General features: G+C 43.1%; 1 protein-coding gene across 1 annotated transcript; it reads left to right on the top strand.

The window, feature by feature from the left end:
- The first annotated feature begins 1,343 nt into the window (after positions 1 to 1,343).
- Positions 1,344 to 10,575, top strand: dnajc25 (DnaJ (Hsp40) homolog, subfamily C, member 25). The gene is made up of 5 exons (XM_049560084.1): positions 1,344 to 1,749; positions 5,977 to 6,129; positions 6,669 to 7,039; positions 7,141 to 7,240; positions 7,841 to 10,575. The coding sequence occupies exons 1-5, from the start codon at positions 1,393 to 1,395 to the stop codon at positions 7,961 to 7,963; spliced, it is 1,104 nt and encodes a 367-aa protein (XP_049416041.1). The 5' UTR covers positions 1,344 to 1,392; the 3' UTR covers positions 7,964 to 10,575.
- Positions 10,576 to 20,486: the final 9,911 nt, after the last annotated feature.

Here is a 20,486-nt window from a genome sequence, read left to right as displayed (position 1 = left end):
GTCTGACGAGTCCAAATTTCAAATTGTTTTTGGAAACTGTGGGCGTCGTGTCCTCGGACCAAAGAGGAAAAGAACCATCCGGACTGTTATAGGCGCAAAGTTCAAAAGCCAGCATCTGTGATGGTATGGGGGTGTATTAGTGCCCAAGGCATGGGCAACTTACACATATGTGAAGGCACCATTAATGCTGAAAGGTACATACAGGTTTTGGAGCAACATATGTTGCCATCCAAGCAACGTCTTTTTCATGGACGCCTGCTTATTTCAGCAAGACAATGCCAAGCCACATTCTGCACGTGTTACAACAGCATGGCTCCATAGTAAAAGAGTGCGGGTACTAGACTGGCCTGCCTGTAGTCCAGACCTGTCTCCCATTGAAAATGTGTGGCGCATTATGAAGCGTAAAATACGACAACGGAGACCCCGGACTGTTGAACAACTTAAGCTGTACATCAAGCAAGAATGGGAAAGAGTTTCACCTGAAAAGCTTCAAAAATTGGTTTCCTCAGTTCCCAAACGTTTACTGAGTGTCGTTAAAAGGAAAGGCGATGTAACACAGTGGTAAAAAGGCCCCTGTGCCAACTTTTTTGCAATGTGTTGCTGCCTTTAAATTCTAAGTTAATGATTATTTGCAAAAAAAAAATAAAGTTTCTCAGTTTGAACATTAAACATCTTGTCTTTGCAGTGTATTCAATTGAATATAAGTTGAAAAGGATTTGCAAAACATTGTATTCTGTTTTTATCTACGATTTACATAACGTGCCAACTTCACTGGTTTTGGGTTTTGTAAAATGATACAACAGCTTCAGTTACTCATCAGGAAAGATTGTCTGACGGCAAGGTAAAACAATGAAAAACTTATAAGTATGTTGTAGGCTACACTTAACATGGTATTGATTTTTTTTTTTGGCGGATTTTTTTTAGGGGCTAAAAATTAACATCTGCTCGGCGTCGTTTGATTTTAATGTACGTGACAGGTGGACTTTTTTCCTGGAAGTTAACGTCAATAACTGCGATTCGTCTACAGTTTTGCTGTTGTTAAAAGTGGACCCCTATGACTTCAATACATCAAGATTTTTTTTTTTTAATTTTTGGATTCTTCGTTCACCATGAAGGCATGGGCTAAAAACAGACTTTTCTTTATGAATTCAACGTAACACAGGGTGAGTGACTGATGTGCAGATGCTCAGTTTGGGGGTGAAGTGTTCCTTTAACGTTAACAAAACAACATAAATGGCGGAAGGCAGAGACAAGTCAGCACACGTCTCTTCATCTTCTCCGACACACACGATCTTCGATGCATCGTCATCATTTTGTCCCGGCGCCCCCTGATGACGTCAGCACCGCGCGACAGAGCAGCCTGGGTTCAGCAGCAGCAGCAGGTAGTCAGAGATGGCTGCGCCCACGGAGCGGTGCCGCGGCGGTGGCGGAGGCGGAGGAGGGTTAGCTGGCTGTCCGCGGACGGCGAGGCCTTGGTGGCGGCTCGCGGTGCTCCTGTTCTCCGTGTCGTCCCTCCCGGCGGTCACCGCGCTGGTGGAGGGCCTCTACTGCGGCACCGAGGTCTGCTACGATGTGCTCGGCGTCACCAGGGAGGCCGCCAAGGCTGACATCGCCCGGGCTTACCGGCAGCTGGCCCGCCGGTACCATCCGGACCGGTTCAGGGTGGGAGAGCCCGGCATGGAGGGAGAGACCATGGAGTCCGCACAGAAGAAGTTCCTGTTGGTCGCCACCGCGTACGAGACGTTAAAGGTTGGTCCAAGTCTCTGAGTGTGTGTGAGGGGTTCATTATTATCACAGCTGACACTGTTGGGTCCCTCTGATAGGATCCTATATTCCTAATAATTAACTTTAAACTTTATTTATTCATTTATTTAATAAGATGTTGCCTCATGAGTCCAGTATCAAACTATAGTCCACTTTAATGTGTAAAACTTCTGTGGGACTCTTCTTCTGTGGTGCCCATATCGCTCCTACTGTACAGCTCTTAGTATGTCACAGTATCTTCAGTGGTGTCCTATAATATTAATGAAGGCACAGACCATTTGACACCACTGACAGTGTGTGTCTGATGTGTAGCTGTATGTTAAAGGGACTGTTGTTAACTCATCAGAGGAGGAGGAGGAGGATGAGGAGGAGGAGGAGGATGAGGAGGGGTTGAGGTGTGACTTCTTCTCCTCTTCTATTTAAACCCTCCCTGGAGCTGCAAATATTTCTCTTTGAGCCTTCCTGAGTGACTGGTGGAAACTGCATGACCCTCCAGACACCTTAAATGAGTTAGTGGGTTTTTTAAAACTTAACTTTAACGGTTGAAAGTTAAAAGTTAGATTTTTGGCTGCGTTTTAAACCAGACGCAGAATAAAGTGATTTTGATGGAATGTTGCTATTTTAAAGTCGGATTTGTTTTTTTATTTAACCTTTTATTAAACCATGAAAACCTCTTGAGAGTAAAAACGTCCTGGCCGAGACAGGCAGCGACATGAGTTACAGACAACATAGATCAAACCGTGAGCGTGCTTGTTTGACATGACCAGAATAAATTTGTGAAATTGAGATAAGTCAATTTTGTCCTTAAGATCTTTGAGCGTGCCTCCTTTTTACCTTTGTTGGAACAACATGAACTTTGGTTTTTCCAAAATAACAAATTCTGGAGGGCACGTCCTGTCAAAGACCAAACTAATGCGATTCATAGTGCTTGTTATGCTAAGTGTCTCCTGAAGAGACAGGTATCCCGGTGATGTTCCTATAAATTAGATTTCCATGTCCCTTAAAGTTAGATTTCCAATATCTTTTTTTAATAACTATAAAGCAGGTATAGTTGTATACAAATACTGTGTAAGTATCCAAACGCTCAGTCCACAGAGACATGTGCACAGTCCGTATCCAGAAACTGTCTTTCAGCGAGCTGTCAGGACTTCTGTGAAGTTGTGATGTCACAACTATACAATATAAAGGTAGAAACTGCCGCTACAGTGTCGTCACAGTCACTCCCCTGGCTGTAGTGCAGATATGAGATATGTAAGACCTGGAAACGCTGACCAATCAGAGCAGACTGTGCTTTTTTAGGAGGGGTTCTTAAAGAGACAGGCGCCTAAACTGAGCATTTCAAATAGGGCGTGAGTACAGGCACATTCAGGCAGACAGGTTGAGGGAAGTAAATTGTTTTCTTCAAACATTAACACATGTAATCATGTTCAAATAGAAACCCAAAACATAAATATGAACCTGAAAATGAGCATTATATGCAACCTTTAACATCACCTACTATAATGTTCTCATAAGTACTATTCAGATGGGATTAGTTTTACATAGGGATGTGGACTAATGTCAGTTTACCACAGGATGTCTGTAATATAAATGTCCGATTCACACGGAACAAGACATCTCTGTAATTCTACCAGAGATGGGACTGGTAACTCAGTTTGCGCCCAGGCTATGCGATCATTAAGGTGCGGACACACCAAACCGACATCAAAGAACTTGCGGCGACGAAGGCCAACTGTTGCGTCATCTACGTCGCCCTGTGTCAGTTGCATTTGAACACACTACACGGACTACATCCGACGGCCAAGTGGCACGTACGTTCTGCGCCTGCGTGAGAGAGTGGAGTGACAGAGTGGTACATCCTGTCAGCCAAGGTGTTACCTATCTATGTAGCCGAACTCCGCAGCACCTCCACTGGCTATTACAGAGTCAGAGTGATCTCAGAGTGATCTCTCTCACCGACAAGCTCCGCCGCCGAGTCAACATGCTCAATCGGCCAACACCAAAGGGCCGATGGTGCGGGACACACCACAAAAACTAGGCAGACAGATGCTCGCTGACGGCCCGACTTTGGTCGACGGCCGACCGTTGGCTTGGTGTGTCAGGGCCTTTAGAAGAATGTCCACTATCATGACTGCCGACAACATCGAATGCTTCTTGAAGCGCCTCCATCATCGAAAAAATGCGGAAAACTAGTTGTAAATGCGGAGAAATGGTTGTAAACAGGACATGACGAAATATTTCCATACATTTTACAGAGGATCGCGTTCGCATGGGATTAATATTACCTGAGGTATTTTCTCCAGACCGTTTTACAGAAGGTAAAAGTCGCCGTAATTTTTACTAACATTATCCGTAATAATTACAGACATGGCGCGTTCGGACGGGACTAAAATCCCTGGTAATAATTATAATAATTACTTTACTCCACGTCTTCACATTAAACTAATCCCGTCCAAATAGCGCTATAGTTTTTCTATTTACCGACTGTTGTCACAAACTGGCTCAGTAGTATGTGACAATTAGGGAGTCCACACAAAAGATTTACTTAAAACAAGCCAAGTTTATTAAACTAAAATTAACTTAATAATCAATGGAGTGTGTAGATCAGCAAAGTCAGTCATGAAAGCCATGCATGGGTGAGTGTCAGATGTTCTGTGGAGGTGTTGAAGGTGCAAACCAAAACCAAAGATGCTCAGTGGATGTCAGCTGAAAGGAAGGGAGAGACCAAGTGAACAGATTAGGCAGCTTTTATAGCTTGGAAGCCCAGGTGAGCCTGATCAAGGTAACGACCCTCCCATGTCAGCCAGCTGCCTGATGAGACTGGCTGAAACATTCTCAAAGATATTGGGAGGAGCGGCACACTGTGGTATCTCTGCAGTACTCTTGTAATAATATTCATGAAGTGTTGCCCAATAGTAACAGTAAGATACTGTTCTTTTTCTCCTTCATGAAATAGTTCTATCAGGTATTCCTGAAGGGATTCATACTGTCGTTATGTCCTATAACATATCAAACTATCCACAACGTCACTGGTGTTGCTTAAGGTAACACCATGAATACATCATGAATAATATTCGTCATACTGTGTTACCGTGAACTTCAGTTGATACACATCCTACTAAGACGACCCTCTCTTGTCACACAGTTCTCTGTGGTTTGACTCTGAGGTGACGTTCCCTGAATAACTTTAATATTCATCAGTACTGATGTGAATGCAGATGTTCTAATGTTTGGTTTAGTTTCTGTGTCCAGTGGGGACGTGTCACATAGACAGAGTAGCTTCCCTGTGGCTCCACAGGAAGTTAAATATTTGTACGGGAAAACTGAGAAAAGAGTAAACAGTGTGTATCTCAGAGAGATGAAGAACGCCTGCAGGTATTAACAGAAACATCCCAAGTGAGAGGAGACACCAGAAAAGACAGTAAGACTTGAAGGAGCGCGAGGTGAACTAGTGACATCTAGTGGTGAGGCTGCAGATTGCAACCAGCTGAATCGGTACAGTCTGTTTTCGGGGTACGTCCACAAAATGTCCTATGCTCTTACGCCGGGGGTGAAAATCAAACATTTGCCCTCATGCTGGAGAGTCTGTGTGACTTTCTGTACGTCAGATAAACCGATCAGGCTGTAATTTAACCACTCCGTGTATGTTCATGTCGTCAGTTTACATCCACTAAAATTGTTTTTTTTTTTCACCACTGACAGGCTCAGATTGTTATTCTAAGTGTCTGATAATATTATGAAAGGATCCCTACAGAGATAGAGCTTTGTGTTAAAGAGTAAGATCCTTTTTGTTTAACCAGAAACAGCCCCGATACCAACATCACCAAACACACCAGACTCCATTTAAATACACATGAATTTTAATATCATGAAACACACTTCATTCAAAGTCGACAGAAACAAAATTAAACTTACAGAAACCGCATTTGTTCGTCTTTCCACTGTTCCAACAATCACCAGCTCTCGTTGGGTTGAAATTAACCCTTAATTCACCAGTTAGATGTGACAACATGCTGCCTCTATACACACTAAAATAAATGTTTATTTAAATGGAGTCTGGTGGGTTTGGTGACGGTGATTTCAGGGCTGTTTCTGGTTAAACAAAAAGGATCTTACTCTTTATCCAAACAGTGTTAGACTGTTCAGCCACTAGTAAAAAACACTGTGAGGACCTGACGTTCAGAAATGATGTCTCGCTGTCTGTGTGTGCAGGATGAGGACACTCGGCGGGACTACGACTACATGCTGGACCACCCTGAGGAGTACTACCAGCACTACTACGCCTACTACCGCCGACAGCTCACACCCAAAGTGGACGTCAGGGTCGTCATCCTGGTCACCATCTGTGCCATCTCCATCTTTCAGGTATGACTGACAAGACTGAGACCTTGAATCTCTGACTCTTTATCCCCGACAAACCTTTTTATCAGTTTAAGATGTTACCTAAAAATCAATGTGGTGATATTATACAGTGTTTGTTGTCATCAGATCTCATGTGCAGACCTAAAACAACACTAAACAAGTGATAAAAACGTTATTGTCCTTTTTCAAGGAGTACCTCACCCCCAAATGAACACTGGTATATTAATTACTCACCCCGTGATATGATGAATGCATGCATGCACACTTCTCCCTGGCAGGCAACACACCTGACTGCAATCACACTTCCTGTTAACCTGCAGTCCCATTGTAGGTAAACGCCACCCAGTGGACAGAAAGTGTATTACACTACAAATGAAAGGCAAGCAAATGAATAAACACGTTGGAACATAACACACACTAACAGATCGAGGCAGACCAGCAGCTCCTGTGCTCCGGCCTCAGTTTTGTACAGTGGGAGGAAGTGGAGATGTATGTGAAACCCCCATCAGCACTCACCCGTTCCCTCCCTGTCTCCCCTCCAGTACTACAGTTGGCACAGCAGCTACAACGAGGCCATCAACTACCTGGTGACGGTCCCCAAGTACCGAATCCAGGCCACGGAGATCGCCAAGCAGCAGGGGCTCCTCAACCGCACCAAGGAGAAGGGCAAGAACCGCCGCTCCAAGGAGGAGATCCGGGAGCAGGAGGAAGAAGTGATCCGCGACATCATCAAAAACAAGATCGACATCAAAGGAGGCTACCAGAAGCCTAACCTGTCGGACATCCTGCTGTGTCAGATCGTCCTCTTCCCCTACTACCTGACCAACTACGTGACCTGGTACGTCTCCTGGATTTACCGCTTCACCATCTGCAGGGAGGAGTACGGAGATGAGGAGAAGCTCTACATCATCAGGTCGGTTAAGATATAGTATATTGTTTTATTATCTCAAAGAATGAGATGAATCTAGACGTCTCGGCTCTATCTCACATCAGACTGTGTGTTTTCACTCTCAGGAGATACATGAAGATGTCTCAGTCTCAGTTCGACAGTCTGGATGAAAACACCAAACAGACATTCATGGAAAAACAGCTGTGGATCAAAGAAAACTTCGAGGTTTGTCTCTTAAAATTCTCTGTAGAATTGTGCATTGTACTAAATCGACCATGTGCGCTATTAAAGGGAGAGTTCGGATTTTTTGAAGTGGGGTTTTATTAGAGCCAGATCATGACAAATTGAACTGCTCCTGTGGCAGCTCGACTCCTCTCCTCACCATTGATGCATAAAGAGAACTCTGTTTCTGTTGCTGTGTCTTGTATGTGACAAAGAATGGATGAGGAGAGACTTGTTGTTGAGGTTGATAAATATCCTAAGCTAAACAACGACAATACGGTCATTGTAAAGACAATCGCCGAAAAAAGATATTGTGTGGCAAGTCACACTCTGGAGATTGGCTCTTCGGGTGAGAAATCAGTTTTAATTAGCGGCTGTCCACACATGATTTTAAGCTAATGCAGAGGGAGAAGAGGTACAGATCGCTCAGTAAAAGTAGTAACTCAATGAGCTGCAGCGCGACACGTCCTGTTTTTGTTGGGGTGGCACTCGGCCGTGGCACCATGGCGGCGGCAGTGTGTTTTCATCTTAAGAAGTGATCTTAAAGATTCATCCAGCCTCAGCAGTTTGCGAGTCTAACCGTCCCTGATCTGCGTCTTTCAGGTGCATAGAAAGGAGCAGGAGGAGGAGATGAAGGTGAAGATGGCGACTGACCCGAGGATGAAAAGGTACCGCCGCTGGATGAAGAACGAGGGGCCGGGCCGGCTTACGTTCATCGACGACTGACGTCCTGGAGCTGCGCCTGTAACATACACACCTGCCTCAGTGCCAACATACATGGACAACACACACACCGCGCTGTGTGGAGAAAGACCTGTACAGAAAGATTAACTATGCCTGTTTATACAGTGAGAGATATTTTCATAGTGATCAGGCCTCAGGCGGGGGGCGAATACGAGGAAAAACTGTGAGCTGCTGTGGGCTTCAGATTTTTGAGTAGTTTTTTACATTGTGCTATTTTTGCCCCCAAAACCAAAATCTAAATTTAATTATTTTTTTTTCTGTAATTTTCCCCGAGCTTTTCTTTTTGTCTCTCCTGCTGGATGAATGAGCTTTGGTGCCTGAATTTTTGTGAATGATTTTCTGTTGGATAACTGAGACCAGAAGGCTAACAGTTTGGCTCCTGCAAGAGCCAATAGTTCTGTCGAAGTGTCCTTGGGCAAGGCATCGGACCGCCACCTGCTCACTCTGTATGAGTCTGCTATCAGTCTGAAGTGTACGAATAGTGAAGAGTGTTAACATTATTTGTTTTTCAGATGAATAAACCAGAGCCAGAGAGTATTTTACAAGAACAGTTGTTAAATCTTTTCTTCCCCAGAGTCAGATGAGACGCATATCAGTATTCAGGAGTTATTTAGCGTAGCTTAGAACAAGACGAGTGCTGTATCTCAAAGCAGATACTTCGTCAGTACATTTACATGTAGTATACTACGCACACTTTGTACTTACTGAGCCACTTCTTAAAGTTTGCCAGGGTAGTGTTGTCTCAGAACAAACAAGGCAACATCGTAGAGATGCGTGCTGCGAACCGATTCACTTTAACAGGTCATGTGACTGTTGGGACAGAGTCACAAGCTCTTTCTACACAGAGATGGCGCTATAGAGCCGCTACAAAGTCCCCTCTTTACGCCTCCTCTGCATTTTTACACACAACCAAACGACAGCGGCATAGTTACACTCAATTATGTGATGATACACGTCATCACAGCTTTGCTGGAGGCGTTACATGTAAGACAACTGTGTGGGCTTCTAGTGTGACATAAATCATACGTGTCAGCAGCACTTTTTAAACAACAATGGCAATAACGTTTCAGTAACATCATCATCATCAGCTCGGAGGGTAAGGAGCTCCCAAAACTGTTGTTTTCACAATTTGCATACATTTTCGGCCACTGTTCTTCTTATTTGAGTTAGCCGCTAACTGCTATCAGCTACTTTGAAAATCTCCTGCAGTGGGTCACACGCTTAACACCTCATCAAAATGTCACACCCGTGCCACCCATGATCTGGTCGTTCAGGCCAGAACACAAAAAAACAACAAAAAAAAACACTCGTTCCCCCTTTTCCATGATTATACCTTCTATTCAGAACAGTCAGGCGGCATGATATCCCTGTCCTGAACGGGCAGTATAAAAAGGGCTACACGCCCTGTGACAGGGCTAACTGTTAGCATCACGAAGCTACTGTTATGCAACGGTTACTAACAGGTTCAACAACAGAGTCGACAGAAAATGGATGGATGGATGTCATGTAATCAGGCATTCCCAAAAACAACCTGCAAAATCCTGAAAGGACTGTAACGTGCCACTGTTAGCAAGTTTCCCTTAGCATTTGCATTATCGTTCGCGGTACTAAACTATTACAGAATTAACCCAATAAACAGACTGATGGCTTCTCGCTGACGACAGTATAGTGGTAGTAAAAAATACACCTGAACAACTGTACAAAGCTTCGGTTTTCGCCCAGCATTTGTTAAGTTTAAAATGTGTTTGTGATCCTCTCTTTCGGCTACGTAGGCAACACGGCAACCATTTAGGGTGAGAAGTATCTAACGTTCCACAGTGAACTTTTTCTGACTGTTATAAGTGCACCATCCTGGTAGTCATATCGCACTGCATTTTGCCGTACTTCTTAAATGCACTCTGAAGCATCTGATTAGAGACGCAGCACAGGAGCAGGGCGAACAACCCAGCTCTAAGAATATCCGAAGCTGTCTGGTTTACATGTTCATATCTTGTTTGTTCAAATGTAAAAAAGAGACCGTTGGTGATGAGCTACGATACGAGAAGGAAGTGGTGAAGAGATGGAACTGATATCCATCTTTTCTTCTGACTCTGGGGAAGACGACAAACAGCAGGTTCCTTTGCTGACCAGAAGAACGTGTCAAATGTACAAAAAACACAAAGAGAAGCGCAAACTGGAGACACTGATAAACTTTAAACACTTCTCTCTTCTGATCTGATCTGAGGTTGAAGCGTTTCTATCAGGACGAAAAGCAGAAGCAAAAAGAGCCGTGCACATTTGTCTGTCTTACTGTGTCAATGGAAGCCAAAGCGACAGCTGCGAGTGTCTGTACGTTGTGCAACGGCAGATGTTTCTCACGCAGGGAGTGTTACGGTGGTTCCTGCTCTGTTTCTTCATACGTTCAGGTGACCCCTCGACTGTTTACCGCATCTGAATAACTTACTAAATATTATTTATTGGTTCACATTTCACTGGTCTTTTTGTTGTCATTCTGGTGTTGAGGCGGCATTAAACTCATACTGTAATTACACATGCATACAGTCTATGGTATGGACACAGCAAAGTAGTTTTTCTAATAAATACATTTTAAAATATGTTTGGAGTAAGTTTGTTTCCGTTTGCTAAACTCTTCCTCCGAATGGTGGCTGTACAGTCATAGCCAAGCAACTGATTTGGACATGCAGCTGAGCCTGAGTCTTCATCTACACTGATCAGCCACAACATTAACCCTTTGAATCCTGAACAAAGTGGCTTGAACTAAACATGGAAAGAAGGCAATGAACAGAAGAAGAAATCCACTGGCCTTCGTTGGGGCAGCAGGCCAAGGAAAGCACTCCAGACGTCCCTCTCTCCAGCAACGCTTTCCAGCTCCTCCTGGGGGACCCTGAGGTGTTCCCAGGCCAGATGAGATATATAATCCCTCCAGTGTGTTCTGGGTCTGCCCCGGGGCCTCCTACCAGTGGGACATGCCTGGAACACCTCTAACAGGAGGCGCCCAGGAGGATCCTGATCAGATGCCCGAACTACTAGTGAAGGGCAAAGCAGTTCTTTAGATGTCACTGAATCACTAGAATCAGTTTATTAAAAAGATTCGTTCAAAAGATTCGTTCACGGAATCGTTCAGTGCTTGGCGGGAGGAGCCCTGAGTGTGTACTGCGTAGTCCGACTCACTCTGTCTCCATTGCTGCTGCTGCGTCTGCCCTGCACTGGTGAGTCTCATTACTGGCCAGCCTAACATTTTAAGTTTGTTTATCTGGAGATTAAGTCTGTTAAAACAATGAGGAGGTGTGTGATTGTGTTCATGTGGCTTGACTCCTGGCTACATTAGCCATTAGCTTGGAGAAAACAGTCCCTATGAAAGTGTATCGCTGAGAAGAAATGATTTGAATCACTCAGGGATCTGGGATACGTCCTTCACCGAGTGATTCATCACGTGGTAGGCAGTCCCTCCCTGCACCCTGGCTGACTCGCAACTTGCGAGTGATTCATCGTCCGCACGGACCGAATCGGCAGTTCCACCCCCTGCCTGCACGCTCGCTGCTGAACTCAACTGAACTGAGAAATGGACGAATCAGTTCCAGAAGTGATTCAGTTCAGTACGTTCACTCAACAGATTAGTTCTTTGGAACGATTCGTTCGCGAACGACACTATGAACCACCCCAACTGACCCCTTTGACAAGAGGGAGCAGCGGCTCTACTCCGAGCTCCCTCTGGATGTCCGAGCCCCTCACCCTATCTCTAGGGCTGAGCCCAGACACCCTACAGAGGAAACTCATTTTGCCCGCTTGTATCCATGATCTCATTCTTTCAGTCACTACAGAGCTCATGACCATAGGTGAGGGTTGGGATGGAGATGGACCAGTAAATCGAAAGCTTTGAAAGCTGTTCATGAATGAGGGAAAGAAGAAATAAGTAGAAGGAGAAAATTAAAAAGTACAATTAAAATTATTATTATTATTATTATTTTTAATTATGTTTTTGGGGTTTTTTTGCAATTTGTGGGACATTTCTTACTAAATTGCTCGTTGCCTTTTTTCTCATGTTTTTCAAGAAATCGCTCCAATCAGCTCAGGGTTCAAAGGTTTAAATATTTGCAAATGGTGTCTGAAAGCAGCACAAGAAAAGTGATGTTGCTCCAGGTTTTAAAAGGTTAATGCGTAGCACTCCTGTTCCCCTAGGTGGTTAGGGTTAGGACAAGGTTAAGGTAGGAGGAAACACATATCGACGGAGAAACAGACTTCAACACAACACCAGTACCCCACCTAACAACACACAGGACTCAAAGGATCCACCGCCCTGGGGCCTGTATCACGAAGCAGGATTAATGTCTCAGCGAGGTAACTTCAGGGTTAACCCTGGGTTTTCGGTCTCACAAAGCCGGTTCAGTTCTTATCGGGGTAGATCACCATGGTGACTGACTATCGACTATCCTGCTCCGGAGCAGGGTAAGTTCAGGGTTGAATCTGATCCGATAAAAAGCACCACCCACTGGCCAATCAGCTGTTGGTAAAAAAATGACTCCGCTGACAGAAATGCAGCCCAGTCATGACGGGAAGTTTAATTCATTTGATTGATTTTGATATGAAAGTTTATTTTGAACATTAAAAAAGAAAAGAAAGCAACAACAACAGACAATGAAAAGACTGTTCAAAAAGGAGTGGAAAGAAGTGGAACTTTCATCCCACCCCTTCATAAGAAAGAAACTGATCATTAGCGGACACTTAATAGCACCATTAATTAGTGCCAACATTTTGTTTTGTTGGAGGAAATGATCCCTGTTAAAGATAATGGGCCTAACTGACAGCTTTGCTGCTGGAAATGTGGAAAGTAGCCTATCATGTCTACACTTCATGGTGTTTGAGGATTTTCCTTTTGTTTTTTAAAGAGGGACACTAGGTATATTTCTGCACAGCTGTTAATTTCTAACACAGCTCAATATCAGGATGATTTTATTCAGACTATCAGTTTGGTGTTGATATGATTTAATTGTGGCGTCAGCTTTAAGCTTTATTGTAGCATATATAACGTTATGACAAAGAAGACCAGTTTATCAGACGCAATGATGTTAGACGATAATTGTAATACACGCAATTCATCTGCGCAGCATTGATTTCATGGGATTCAAGGGTGTGATCAGTGTCAGATGTACAGGTACAGGTACTGTACCTACTTGAACCAGTGATGAGTCATTTAACCTACACATCATTTGATTTGCTGCCTTGTTTTGTCTTGATTTTTCCCTCTCTCCTCCTCTATTTCTTCTTTCCTCACCCGTTTCTTTTCTTCTCTATTATGTGATTTCATTGATGTTTTGACAGGGGAATTTCTTTGATAAGCTTTCAGTGGCTTCTAACCTCTCCGGCACTTTTCTTTTTTTAATCTTGTAAATTTTATACTGTCTGTTTTTAACATTATGTGCAAATAAACTAATCTAAACTAAAACTAAACATTATTCATCCCGTTATGCGTTGCCACGCATGTTTCCTCCTCCTGCAGCTGCCACGGTGTTGGCCTTTTCTGTAATGTTGCTTTTGTCCTTCCTCATATTTTAGTAGAGTTAATCTCTGATCCTCACGAGAAATACTGTTTTTCCCCTCACATACGGCGCTCTGTGAGGACGCTCAGTGACGCTGCGCTTCTCTCATGATTGTGATTGGTCCGCTGCGTGCGCGTTCACGGCTCTTGATAAAGGAACCCTGGGCTGAGTTACCGAGTTGATATCCAGCGTCATGATACCGATTATCCTGATTGCCATTGTTAGGGTTAGTCAACCCAGGATAGGTCTGGGTAACCAGGAAAGGTTGATCTCGCTTCGTGACACAGGCCCCTGGTGCCAGACACCACAGGACACCCCTGAGGTCATGTGTCCATACTTCGACAGGTCAGAGGCCCCATGTTGGATCGGACTTCCTTTGATGGAAGTGCACTTTTAGCATGTTCATGTGCAACACTGACAGCAGTCTTCAAGGCGTCAATGTTTCAAATAGTTTGAAAGACATGAATTACAAACGTCATGAGTGTTAAAGTATTTTGTACCTGTACTAAAAGGCCACACTCAAAGGCAGGGGTAAGAGCTCGTTGTGTTAAAATGTGAGGGAAAAGTCCCTTCTTTCCATCATTGTTTGGTATGGTTTGGCACCAGCTGTTTCTCAAAGCACCCAAGTCCTATATTTGCATAGCAGTAGTGGACGGAAACACACATTAATTTCTAAATTGTGGTTAAAATCTGTGTTAAATTTAGATGGAAAGTTATTCAGATGGAAACAGAGCGGGGCGAGACCGTATGAATCACACAAATGAGGAAGAATAAAGCTTGTCAGAAGCGTTCAGGGCGTCACACTTCATTGTGCTCAGGGAAAGTGGAAGGAAGTGGCTGAGTGAAGAATGAGACAGAAGTTCTGCTCTCACACACCAGGCCAGTCACCGCTTAAAAGTGTGTTGTGACATTAAAATAGATTTAATTTTACATTTCTGTCTCTCTATTTTTTTATCCAATAAGAAAATGAGCAGGTTTTTTAAAGCTGGTTTTGAAAAATAATGTACTCTCCTCCTTTCAGCTTAAGGGTAGGTCACGTTAATGTCAGGTTATTTTAAGTAATGTTATTTGTAGAGTTGCAGCAGAAGAGTTTATGCTGGCTCATACTATAAAAAGGGAGATAAACAAAGACAACAAATGTTTGAGGTGATGCAAGAAAAGTGTTTTTAACTGAAAAACATCCAGCTTGTGTTCATGTCAGAATTTATGTACATGTAGATGACTTTAACGATAACTTGAGTACTGCAAATAAATACATGGACACATATAACTACCATCTGTTAGCATGAAGAAGCAGCTACTTTTTTTACTTCTTTGTTTTTTAAACTAATGTCTAGTTCAGATTTTGTGTTTAGGTGTTTTAAAGAGTGAAGTTACTATAATTTTCCATTATGCCAGGCCAAATAAACTACAGCCGACAGTCTTCCTGGAGGTGGTTAGGTTTGTGGTGTCTGAAGCCTCTTTTACACTGCCTCTTCAAGGTGGGAATTTAATGCTGTCATGCCACCTCGCTGTTCTGTATTAAAGGTACAATCTCTGAATGGGGCGACGGCGTTGTTTCACCTTTACGCCCACATTGGAGGCAGTAACTAGCCTGGAAATCCAGACCCAAATCTAGAAAGATTTAGGGTCTGGCTATGAGTAATGAAAGTGGCCCAACTCGAGGGGCGGCACCAAGCATGCATTTGAAAATACCACTGCACGCAATTGGATAACACTATGACCAATCAGAGCTTAGCTACCAGCAGAGCTAACTGGTAGATTAGACTCTTGCCGTATCCGGTCGGCAAAACAGCAAAAACGTCCTTCTTGCAAAGGAAAGACTCGAGCGCCGTCTTCTGTTCCTCTTTTAGAGAAAAAGCCAAGTCTAACTCGTTCATTGTAGCGGCCAAAGCCGTTTCAAACAACTGGTGTTCATCCGTAGCCATCTTGCAATGTTTACTGACTGATTCTGGACTTCGTCGTCGCAGCGCTGTCGTCATCTGTTTAGCTCGCCTCTGGCCCGCCTATATCAGATACACCGATGTGATTGGTGCAGCTCGGCTCCAACGGCATGGGTAACGAGCATCATTACTGATTGCCAGAGTGACTCGCTGAGCAAATTCAAATTGTGCTCTCGCGAGAACTCTGGATTTCCAGGGTAAGCAGTAACAGTGGCTGCCGTTAGGACGGGACCATGGGCAGCATGGGTGTGATGTTTTGATGACGTGTTAAAGGGAAATTTCAGTTTATTTCAACCTGTCTCCTATCGTCCTAAATTTGTTTCAAGTGACTAGTGACATAAAAATAATAGTTAGCATGTTAGCCGTTAGCCTAGATACAGCCGGGGCGCATAGTAGTGTCAGACCTGTTAAAACTTAAGTGAACGGGCAACCTTCAAGTGCAAAGTTAGTCCACTAAACAAGCTTTTTTTCCACAAAGACCGCCTCATATCGTTAGGATAAATGTCAGAGAACATATAGAAAACAACATGTAAACGTGTTGTCTTACCTTACCGCTGTGCTGCCATGTTTGTTTACCATCTAGCTCTGCTTTCCGAAATATATCTCGGGAGCTCTAGATAAAGCCCAGCTGGATACTACTCCAGGTGGAGGTGTCTCGTCCTCGGTCACATCCAGACCTTGAAAATAAGGCTGCAACCGGTCCCATTCCTTGCAACAGAGGCATTCCTCTTCTGTGGGCACTGGGGCACAGCATTCACAGGTAGACCACCAATCTCCAGAGCTTTACGTCCTATACCTGTTGCGCCTCTCTCTCTCTCCTCCTCCGTTCTTCAATTTCACGAAGCTCTTCGTCAGTGTATTCTGGCTCAAATAAATAAGGGCGGCCATCAAACTCTGCAAAATCAAATTCCTCCTCCACAAAGTCGAAGTCTGGCAAAAAGTCAGCCATTATTCTATAAATCTTTCATAAAATAAATGAATGAACTTTTCAGGCTACTGTCCCGTTCTGCCTGTTGCTGCTTGTTCTCGCGAGATTTCAGGCACGGTATGAGATCGCTGCTTGTTCTTGCGATATTTCGGCCGCGCTTTGGAAAGCAGAGCTAGATGGTAAACAAACATGGCAGCACACCGGTAAGGTAAGACAACACGTTTACATGTCGTTTTCTATATGTTCTCTGACATTTATCCTAACGATATGAGGCGGTCTTTGTGGAAAAAAAGCTTGTTTAGTGGACTAACTTTGCACTTGAAGGTTGCCCCTTCACTTACGTTTTAACAGGTCTGACGCTACTATGCGCCCCGGCTGTATCTAGGCTAACGGCTAACATGCTAACTATTATTTTTATGTCACTAGTCACTTGAAACAAATTTAGGACGATAGGAGACAGGTTGAAATAAACTGAAATTTCCCTTTAGGTGTGAGACCCACCATGTGAGATTTAAAAAGTAGCTGTTAGCAGCTAACTCAATGAAGAAGAAAAGCAGCAGAAAATGTTCGCAAATTGGGAAACAATGAGTTTTGGGAGCTCCTTATCCTCAAAGCAGAGGACGAGATCAGCTGCCATATGACAGGAACGGTAAGCACTGCCAACAGGGCTTGGACTGGTACCTGGGGAGGCGGCAGTTCGCCTCCTGAGCAAGGCACTGAACCTCTAACTGCTCGTGGCGCCTGTCCAAGGCAGCCCCCTGACTCTGACATCCCTCCATTTAATGCATGTGTAGGTCCTGTTTGTGCACGTGTGTATTTCAGGCGTGTGAATATGACAAGAGCGTGAAACAAATTGAATTTTTCCTTGGGAGTGAATAAAGTATATGTTCTTCTTGTTGCGGCCTTGCAGCATGACCTCAGTGTAAAAAGGTCTGAAGACAGTTGTGATCATCGCAGTGTGACCTCTGGAAGAAGGAAGTGTGCATCTACTGTTAACTCACTTAGCACAACTGAGCTAGCTAATTTTACAGCTCAGCTGAGAGGGACGCCATTAATGTTTAAATATCGTGCTGTCATGATGGAGCCTGTCGTCCATGAGTAGATGCACACTTCCTCCTGTGCACTGATACAGTTGGTGGGTGTAGTTCAGAGGAAAGAAAATAGATCCTACATGAAACTGCTCACAACAAGGTCTGTGGATTATCTTGAGTAACCAGGTCATGATTTCTGGAAAGAGACACTGATGTTTTTCAAATGTATTTTTTTTGGCACTTTGAGCACCACGAGCTGAGAGAAGGCAGACATCTCTACAGCTGATATCTCCAACACTCTGCAACTCACACCAAAACTATCTAGGCTGATGAACAGCACTACAGGTAAGAGGAAAATATGTGCTTTTGATTTCGGGGTGAACTATCCCTTCAGTTTTGAACGTACGGCCAAACAGGAAGTTGAATGAATCACTCAGGCCACACTGGAAAGAAAGCAAAGCACGCCGTGTCAGGTTTTCCATCAACAATAAAAATTATTAACATACATTTTAAAACATACAAAAACAAAAATAATACAAGGCAGAAGGATGATAGAAGGCCCATGTCATTCCAACATTAACAACAAACTGAAATTAACTGACTGAATTGGACATAACCCGGCTGCGAAACAAGTCTTAGTGACGACGCGTTATCTCGTTAAATTAAAAAATAGTGCCTGTTGAGATGATCACAATCATACTTCTCTTTAATGAAAAACAAAAAGAGATATAGAAGTGCAGAAACCTACAGATCTCTGGGAGAGTCTGTCTTTTTTTTTTTTTTTTAGGGTTTTTTTTTTTTTTTTTTTTAGTGCGGTTATAATAAGAGCTGTAATCTGCCTCGGCAACTAACTACATCACAGGAAGTACACAGACTGAAGGTTTTTCATACGTTACTCTGTTCTGTACAGCGAGTCAGCCAAGATGTCTGATTGATTAAAGGGTAACGTCAGTATTTTTCTAACCCGGACCCTTTTTGTGCATGATTTTGTGTCTCTGTGACAAATAGGAGCAACACATTTTTAAACTGCTCCAGTAGTGAGCAGGAAAACAGGCTGCAACGTAACCACTCTGGGCATGTTCGCACCATCATTGTTCGTCCACTAAGAGTATTTGTTCTTGTCACTGACAGGCTCAGATTGTTCTATTCTATGTGTCTGACAACGTTATGGAAATGATCCCTACAGAGATAGACGTCTTTGTTAATTCACCCAGTTAGATGTGACAACATGCTGCCTCTATACACACTAAAATGACTGTTTATTTAAATGGAGTCTGGTGGGTTTGGTGATGGTGATTTCAGGGCTGTTTCTGGTTAAACAAAAAGGATCTTACTCTTTAATACAAAGCTCTATCTCTGTAGGGATCCTTTCATAATGTTGTCAGACACTTATAACAATAATCTGAGCCTGTCAGTGACAAAAACAGCCACCTTTAGTGGACATAACTTCACAGTGCTCAACAGCTTCTGCTTTTTTCTTCTTGGTTCGTGTTTCCATGTTTCCAATAATCACTAACTCTGGTTTGCTTGTATTTCAACTGAGCAGTTAAGGGTTTATTTAAGGATTAATTCACCCAGTTAGATGTGAAAATATTCTGGCACTGAAAACGCTAAAATTACAATTTATTTAAATGGAGTCTGGTGGGTTTGATGATGGGGATTTCAAGGCTGTTAGTGGTTAAGCAAAAAGGATCTTACTCTTTAATAGAAAATGGCTATCTCTGTAGGGATCCTTTCCATAATGTTGTCAGACACTAAGAAAATAATCTGAGCCTGTCAGTGACAAAAACAAATACTTTCGCTGCTACCAGCTGCAAGGCTCTTGCTTCAGGACCATTTTCAAAATTGCTGTTCCCATTAAACATGCTAAAACATTCAGGTTGAAAAATACCAAAGTTACCCTTTAAGGATATCATGCATGGCTCATTGACCTTTACTGGTTTCTTTACTCAGTTTTCAGAAGAAAAATAAAAAGACTGAACATTGACCAGTGGACAATTTTGTTCAACACCAAAAACTGACGTCTTAGTTTTACAGTAAATGGAAATTTTTTGAAATATTGCCTTGTTTTCCGGCACAAATAACAGATGCAAACATACCTAACATCATCAGAATACATGAAGAAAAACACAAGTCTCCTTTAATGAACCAACAAGCCGTCAAACTGCCTTGTGTTCGATGTTATTTGTTTTGATTAAAGGCTTTTCCGGGATTATTTTCTGCTCTACAAATACAGCTGGTTGCAACTTTATGTGGGATATCAATTTAAAACAGCTCCATTCTAACTGTCAAACAGCAAATTTAGCTCAAATACTTCCAACTAGTACAGAACGTGGTTATAGAAAACCTTCAGTCTTGAGTAAATCCACATAAAATAAAATGTACATTTGTATAAAAGGAAATTTAACCCTTCACTTGTTAATCTCTTCATATATACTAAACACCACTGTCCTCTCTTACTGCATACATGCTGTGGAACAGACCAGATTGTCTCGTGGACGTACGACAGAGACTTGTTCAGACGGCCAGGAGAGCAGCGGATCTGCACCACCAGGAGTCCAGAATCTTTTGGTTTGTGTGTAAATACAAACTGGGATACTTTTGTTTCAGTAATAATTTCCTCAACAGAGACATGGATGTGAACTGGCGCCACTGAGGCCTTAGAAACGTCACTGTATCACTACAGTAGATTTGTTTTTATCTTGTAGATTCTGGTGACAATTTAAGTCCGACACGTTCACAAACTGTCCAGGGAATATTCTTCTTCTCATCTCCCAAGATTTAAGGTGCATTGAATCATGTTTTCCAGTCCTTAAATCCACAAATTTTGACATTAAGAATCCACCACTGTGAAGTTCAAACGGAGGCAGAAGGGCCCGATAAACCTCAGATCCAGTTTGTCTGTCCATTACAAGGTTTTTAACATTAAAACAAACTGCCAAGGACAGAAAAGGCTTTGGCCAAGTTTCAGTGTCGTTCCTCCGTCCTTTTAACTCCTTCGTCGACGACTTAGAAAAGACAACACAAAAGCAAATCCAAAGGCTTCAGTGAAATCACAAGAGAAAG

The sequence above is a fragment of the Epinephelus fuscoguttatus genome, linkage group LG18, assembly GCF_011397635.1.
Source record: "Epinephelus fuscoguttatus linkage group LG18, E.fuscoguttatus.final_Chr_v1".
Taxonomy (NCBI): Eukaryota; Metazoa; Chordata; class Actinopteri; order Perciformes; family Serranidae; genus Epinephelus; species Epinephelus fuscoguttatus.
The sequence above is the reverse complement of the archived record's forward strand: the minus strand, read 5'-3'. Positions and strand labels throughout refer to the sequence as shown.